The following is a 7716-nucleotide window of genomic DNA, read 5'->3' as shown; positions in this document are numbered from 1 at the left end:
CTTAAAGAAAATACATCGTAAAGAACATTACATAAATAACATTACATAAATAATGTGAAATTATAAATTAAAGGGGACACTGCCATTGGCAACTGCACTTTGGCTCCAACTCAAGGATATACTGACAATATCTTTAAAACTTCAGAGGAGATATGACAAGAACATAATGCAGAGACAATTGTATTTGAAATAATGAACAAAGTATTGGGAGAGTAGCTTAACTCATTTCATCAGTTGAAAAAGGCCATGATAAATACTACAGAGGACATCACAAAATACAGTGTAGAGGACTAAAGGCTGAGGATATAAGCTCATCATTAAAACAGCAGAAGACAAAATAACTTCCAGAGTTTCCACTAGGTGGTGTTATCTGCTCTGAACACATGAGATCTGTACAACATGAATCATTTTCAAAATGTCAGTGCCTCTAACACTTACACTGAAACATTGTTGCTTTATTTAGTTTGATGGACATTGCTCAACATACATTATTTGCTTAAGGAGCAACAGGACCTTGGCATTATTATCAGTGCATGAAGACAGTACTATGGTGGAAGCCAAGGCAGCATTATTTCATGACAAAACAAAGTCTATAGTTTGTACAGAATATTCAGCATCAATAGATCTGGCTCTACAGGACCAACATAATAAAACAACCTTATAGACAAACACACATTTACCAGTCCTTTAAATGTAAAAATAAATACAACTGTTATACATTCTATGCTGAATCAGAAAAGACACACACCACTGGTCGTGCATCCCAAATGGCACCATATTTATATATAGTGCATTACTTTTGACCAGAGCCCAGGTCAAAAGTAGTGCACTATAAAGGGAATACGGTGACATTTGGGATGCACCCCTGGTGTTTAAAATACATTCAGGATGGTCCACATTCAGGATGGTCCATGCATTTCATGATGTCCTGACCACTACAGCAGAGTAGACTACATCCAGTGTATATACTTCCCTTCTCCTACAGTTGACAGTGTTTACTCAACACCCATGTGCTCTACAGTCGCTAGCATGTGCATAACTTATCAGTTCGCTGTGCGAAACTGCAGAGGGAATGATTCAACAGCCAGACAATAGGCCTGTCGCAGCAAGTACCGGAGATCATTTAACTAATCACACATACGGCTCAGTTATGACTCCTACTGTCTGAATTTTGGGTATTTTCCCCAGAACTCCCTAGAAGCAGGGACATGGTGCATTCAGAAAGTACTTTCAGAGCTTGTTGCAAATGTATAAAAAAAAAATATATATATATATATATATATATATATATATTACTTCTGGAGCAGCTTTTCATTAAGGATCTCTCTGTACTTTGCTCCGTTCATCTTTCCCCTCGATCCTGACTAGTCTCCCAGTCCCTTCCGCTGAAAAACATCCCCACAGAATGATGACGCCACCACCATGTTTTCCCCATAGGGATGGTGCCAGGTTTCCTCTAGACATGACGCTTGGCATTTAGGACAAATAGTTCAATCTTGGTTTAATCAGACCAGAAAATCTTGTTTCTCATGGTCAGAGTCCTTTAGATACCTTTTGGCAAACTCCAAGCAGGAGTTTTACTGAAGAGTGGCTTCCACCTGGCCACTACCATAAAGGCCTGATTGGTGGAGTGCTGCAGAATGGCTGTCCTTATGGAAAGTTCTCCCATCTCCACAGAGGAACTCTGTCAGAGTGACCATTGGGTTCTTGGTCACCTCCCTGATCAAGACCCTTCTCCCCCGATTGCTCAGTTTGGCTGGGCGGCCAGCTCTAGGAAGAGTCTTGGTGGTCCCAAACTTCTTACATTTAAGAATGATGGAGGCCACTGTGTTCTTGAGGACCTTAAATACTTCAGAAATGTTTTGGTACCCCTTCCCCAGATCCGTGCTTTGACAAAATCCTGCCTCGGAGCTCTACGGACAATTCATTTCACCTCATGGCTTGATTTTTTCTCTGACATGCACCGTCAACTGTGGGACCTTATTTAGACAGGTGTGTGCCTTTCCAAATCATGTCTAATCAATTGAATTTACCACAAATTGTAGAAACATCTCAAGGATGATCAATGGAAACAGAATGCACCTGAGCGCAATTGCAAGTCGCATCGCAAAGGGCCTGAATACTTATGCAAATAAGTAATCTGCAAAAATGTCTAAAAACCTGTTTTCGCTTTGTCAATACGGGGTTGTGTGTTAACTGATGAAGATTTTTATTTAATCCATTTTATAATAAGGCTGTAACGTAACAAAATGTGGGAAAAGGGAAGGGGTCTTTATACTTTCCTAAAGCAATTTTACTTTCTGCATATTAATTTACTGCATATTCATAATAACCATTTTCAATGGCTTTATAAATAATATTTTCTGCTGACAACTTTTGGTCCAAATAAAGCAAGGCTTTGATTAGGTCATTCATGTCAGCTTGCCTGCCCACCATTTCCAACCATACTTTTAACAGTTCATAGACTCGGTCTTCAGGATGAAGGTGTGCAGTGCTTTTTATAGCATTGTCACTGAGTCCGATGTGCCTGAAGAATCTGTTATGGTAGTAAACGTCCAGCTCTTCAAAAAGTTCAAAACTTTTCTTCAAAGACTCGTCACCTAAAATTAAAATAAAAAAAGGCCCCGACATCAAAACCCACCGTGCTGAACTGTATTATAATGTTAAATCAACGAAAATATGGAGCACAGCAGAGTGGGTCACAGACAAGGCTAAATAATATTAGTACGTTAACTAGTCTAAATCCATAAAATATAGAGGGTATCCGCTCACCATTCAAAGGAGCAAGTTTTCTGAGGACATCTTCCTAGAAAAAAAATAAAACATGGGTTAGTCTTAAATCATAAGTCAGGCTCCTAAATGAGGCCCCTGCACTAGCTCTGAAGTTTGGCTCTTGGAGGGTCGTGCAGGAGGGAAGGACCTCAACACCAGCTCTGGACTTCTTGTCTCTGGCCTTATTCCGTCCTTTCCTCGACCCTGCATGTGCATCTATAAATCACATTTATGTGCTTGGGCCTGGCCACTAGCAATGGTTAATTAAATCTTCAAAAACAAATGTCAAAACTGCCTAGTAAGTCTTGTGCCTAGCAAGTTTTCATCAAGATGGATGGTGTAAAGGGAGTAGCACTACTTCAAAATGGGACACGGTTGTTTGGGGTCCATTTACCCATGAGAGTAATTATGAATTGGGTGAATTAATGCTGTATACACGTCAGACAGACTGTGGCTTTCAAACAGTAAATACAGTGCATTCGGAATGAATTCAGACGCTTGGCATTCACACCAAAGAGTTCAATCTTGGTTTCATCAGACCAGAGAATCTTGTTTATTCATGGTCAGAGTCCTTTAGGTGCCTTTTGGCAAACTCCAACTGGACTGTCATGTGCCTTTTACTGAGGAGTGGCTTCCATCTGCCCTCTCTACCTGATAGGTGGAGTGCTGCAGAGATGGTTGTCCTTCTGGAAGGTTCTTCCATCTCCACAGAGGAACTCTGGAGCTGTCAGAGTGACCATTGGGTTCTTGGTCACCTCCCTGACCAAGGCCCTTCTCCCCCAATAGCTCAGTTTAGCCTTGCGGCCAGCTCTAGGAAGAGTCTTGGTGGTTCTAAAACTTCTTCCATTTAAGAATGATGGAGGCCACTGTGTCCTTGGGGACCTTCATGCTGCAGAAATGTTTTGGTACAATTACCCAGATCTGTGGGACCTTATATAGACAGGTGTGTGCCTTTCCAATCAATTGAATTTACCACAGGTGGGCTCCAATCAAGTTGTAGAAACAATGGAAACAGGATGGAAACAGGATGTACCTGAGCTCAATTTCGAGTCTCATAGCAAAGGGCCTGAATACGTATATAAATATGGCATCTGTTTTAATTGCTTTTTATACATTTGCAAAAATGTCTAAATACCTGTTTTCACTTTGTCATTATGGGGTATTGTGTGTAGATATGAGGGAAAACCAAAATGCAATCCATTTTAGAATGTGTAAAAAGTCAAGGCTACAATGTGGGAAAAAGTCAAGGGGTCTGAATATTTCAGAATGCACTGTGTATTGAGCAGAGAAAATAAAGATGAACAGAAAGTAAGACCAGACCCAGAATAGGATGGGAGTTCTAAAGAAACAATGAAGATGTGGTTAGAAAAGAGCTTGAGGGAAGACAAGGGGCAGGTTCGCATGAGCATGCCCTGTGCTGCTGCTCTCACCGTAGCCGCAGTGCCAGGCTGCCTCTTGGCCGAAGGGCTGGAAAGCGGGGAGGATGAGGGTAGTGCGGACAAACTGGACTGGGAGGAGTTGGTGGTGTTGTGGAGGCTGTCGCCCAGTCCATTGTCCTCATCGGCTGAGGAGGTGTTGGCGCCCACCACCTGGGTCAGCTCCAGCAAAGGATGGAGCCGTGTGTCATCCTGCACAGCACTCCGGTTGTTCTGCCTCTGCTCAATTGACCTGTTGTTTTGATCATCCTACAAGATATGAAAAGTTATATGCAGTCAAATGAGGCCCATTTGTTGCTGTTCACTTATGCACTTTGCCATGTTTTCACAATGGGGTGCAATTCTATCAGCTCGTCGGAGTAATTTTATCAGAATTCATCTAACTCAATATGCAGTGCTGATTGGCCCAGATTCAGACCAGAGTTAAGCGTGCGTAAGTGTAACGCAATTCCCTTTTCATGCGCATTTCTCTCAATGCGTATTCTCTTGAGTCTGTCCGACAAAATTCTAATTTGATAGGTACATCGTATTTAAAGGGAAAACCCAATTGAAAATCTGTTGGCCAGCAAGTGGAAGTTTTTCAGCAGTTGAATTAGATGTATTCAGAGTGCGCAAGGTAGCCACACCTGCAGAGCATGTTACACGAATGAATAAGGCAAGTCTGAATACCAAATAGTGAGAAGTGCATAGGAAAGGCATGTGTAGGAATGACATAAATTCCTAAGTCGGGATCAGCCCCATTGAGTCTGACACCGCGAATGTGAAAATAACTTTGGAATGAGACCGGCTGACTCACCACCTCAATCTTCAGCGTCTCACTGGGATTATTCTGGGAGTCTGGAACAGATGAAGTATGAAACACACAGGGCACTTTACTTTTAGGTACAATATTGACATGTTCTGTTGACAGCTTTAAGTGCATCACTGCTGAGACAGTGAGCTTTGAGACTCTGTTCCCTCTGGATGGCACCCTACTACCTGTATAGTGCACTACTTTTGACCAGGCCCCATAGGGAATAGGGTGCCATTTGGAAGGCATCCTGAGACTTCACTTTTGAAAGATCAAAAAGGTATTTATTTGATATAAATGACTTACCTCTCCTTTTACAGCAATTTCGCCTCTTCCAATGGACAGCGGCAATTGCAGCAGTGATTCCCAGTACTGCCACCACAATCACAACAACACCTGCTGTTTCAACAGAGAGAAATGCATGTTTAATGTCACAACCCCATCCATCCGCTGTTGACCAAATAAGTGGCAGGGTTGACAATTCGTCGTTGTTTGAATCCCAGAACGCCCCTTGAAATTCAGAAATAGTCATTTTCCAAAATATACGCAACATTCATAATATTCTACTGCGTTAACGCACAATAAAATCCTAATCCATAGTAATGAACAGGAGACAACAGAGCATGCAGCAAGGTGATGTCTGCTGTACCTGGACCTGGTCTTGTACCTGAGATGGTGATGGATGTGGGCAGTCTGGCCTTACACACCGTGTTGGACGTGGCGGTGCAGTTCTTCAGCCTCACCTCGTTCTCTTTACACCTGAGATAACGGGGGTTTCAACAAAATCTCATTTTCAAAGCCATATTAAAACCAGTTTAATTAGATTGTATTTACTGATGAATAAATGCCATGTATAAGAAAGTTATTCACCACTGTGCAATAACGTCTTCACAACAATCTAATGAAGTAAAAATGGAGGTTAGACTAGATTTAGTTTGAGAGCATCAGCGTGTATGGTCACATATTCTATGGACATACCTTAAGCACTTTTGGCACACCTCACAGGCTTGGTCAGGGGCACAGAATAACCCAGGTTTACACCGGCACTCTCTGTCCTGAGTGATGGTGCATGCCTTTGTAGTCACCTGATCTGTGAGAGGAACATACAGAGTTTGTAATGTTAAAGACAACAACAAAGGGAAAAGAAAAAAATCAGACACGGGATAGATCGGCGCCTTGGAGTTCAGCCATTTCATTTGTCATCCGTTCTAATGGATCATGTTGAATTTGAAAAAGGCTAACTTGTTAAACAGAATTACCTGAGTGACACGTGGTGCACTTCAAGCACTGTCGTAGTCCGTTGCCGTGTTCAGTGTACGTGTCAAACTCACAGGCCTCGCACGTTCCCCTCTCCAAGGCACGTGTGCAGTACGCTTTGACATATGTACCTGAGGCCATAGAGAAACAACAGTTGCTGGGTTAACCAAACAGGTGTCTTACCTACCTGTACATACAGCAGACACTTGATACTGAATATGAATTACTGTAGTCGTATAACCATGGTCAATACAAGGCCAAAGTAGTGCACCATTTCAAGTGCATACACTGGTCTCAGTAGACTGAATCTTAAATCTGTTTGGTCTCACCAGCTAGGCAGTTTAAACAGCAGATGTTGTCATGTGGGTGCTCCAGGTTTTCCCGGCATGAGATGTCCCGCTGTGTCAAGTTTCTGGCGCTGCCTCCTGTCCGTGTCAATTTAAGGCCAGACTGAGCTGCCGCCATGGGGTTGAGGGCCCAGATTAGGAGGACAACCTTAGATAAAGCACACATGAAAAACATTGTCATCCAGTTTTCACCTAGCTTACTTGAGACACCCATAACATCTAAGGAAAGATACCAAAGTTGGTGAGGAAATTACCGTTGTAAAAAAAAAAATAAAAAAAAATATAATAATAAAAAAAAAAAATCGGTGTAAATCTCAAATGGCACCCTATTCCCCATATAGTGCACTACTTTAGAGGGCTCTGGTCAAAAGTAGGGAATAGCATGCCATTTGGTACATAAACCTAGGTCTTTCTTTCCTCACAATATGACATTGCAGTCCTGACAATAAATCACTTCCCCTTCAAGGGAATACCATAAAAAAGGTCCATATTAATGACTAACTAGAGAAGGGCAAGAAAATAATCCAGGAATGTCTATGAGATCATCCAAACCTTGTTTGTCAAGACATTTCCTCATCTTTGTACATGCAGAGCTCCTTGTTCAAGTGACAGACTTGCCAACACTTAGGTATGATAACAGGGACAATATAATTGCATTCATGATCACGCCACTTATTTAGATTTGCTTAGTAAACAACAGGTGTAGACTAACACTTCAACTATAAGTGAAGCACGTCTAATGATTAGTCCCAACAATTTCTGTAGTTACACAAAAACTAATTTTGAAACTGGTCTTTATCTGGTTCAACTATATGAGGGTTGTATTTCTCAACTGGAGGCCCAACAAGAAGCGCTGTGATGCAATTTCATCACAAATCCATTTGGAACGTCTGAGTCACAAGATACATGGGCACACCCTAGTTAGCAACCTGTAGTCACCTGTAAAGTATGTCCAAATATGAGCCAACAAACATACCCTCTGAACAAAACCCAAGCACACTCCAGGGTAGAAATGAGGCAAGGCGACAATAGATATGCTGCATCATATTATGTTCGGCTGCCGTTTTATGTATTCTCCCAAAAATGTTATTTGGAACATAAATACACAGCTATT

General features: G+C 41.8%; 1 protein-coding gene across 3 annotated transcripts in view; it reads right to left on the bottom strand.

Annotated features, from left to right (window-relative positions):
- Nucleotides 1–2192: 2192 nt before the first annotated feature.
- Nucleotides 2193–7716, bottom strand: part of LOC115164264 (tumor necrosis factor receptor superfamily member 10B-like) — a 6273-nt gene continuing 749 nt past the window's right edge. The window contains exons 2-10 of one of the 3 annotated variants that reach the window (XM_029716563.1): nucleotides 6585–6750; nucleotides 6258–6386; nucleotides 5977–6088; nucleotides 5648–5757; nucleotides 5305–5397; nucleotides 5005–5045; nucleotides 4203–4457; nucleotides 2773–2806; nucleotides 2193–2600 (exon numbers count right to left, since the gene is read on the bottom strand). In XM_029716563.1, the coding sequence (XP_029572423.1) occupies nucleotides 2308–2600; nucleotides 2773–2806; nucleotides 4203–4457; nucleotides 5005–5045; nucleotides 5305–5397; nucleotides 5648–5757; nucleotides 5977–6088; nucleotides 6258–6386; nucleotides 6585–6750 (1233 nt within the window). In that variant the 3' untranslated portion in view covers nucleotides 2193–2307. The remainder of the gene's footprint in view (nucleotides 2601–2772; nucleotides 2807–4202; nucleotides 4458–5004; nucleotides 5046–5304; nucleotides 5398–5647; nucleotides 5758–5976; nucleotides 6089–6257; nucleotides 6387–6584; nucleotides 6751–7716) is intronic. The other 2 variants (XM_029716564.1, XM_029716565.1) reach the window with 2 other exon arrangements.

Source organism: Salmo trutta, chromosome 27, assembly GCF_901001165.1.
Source record: "Salmo trutta chromosome 27, fSalTru1.1, whole genome shotgun sequence".
NCBI classification, from domain to species: Eukaryota; Metazoa; Chordata; class Actinopteri; order Salmoniformes; family Salmonidae; genus Salmo; species Salmo trutta.
This window is presented reverse-complemented; position numbering and strand designations above follow the sequence as displayed.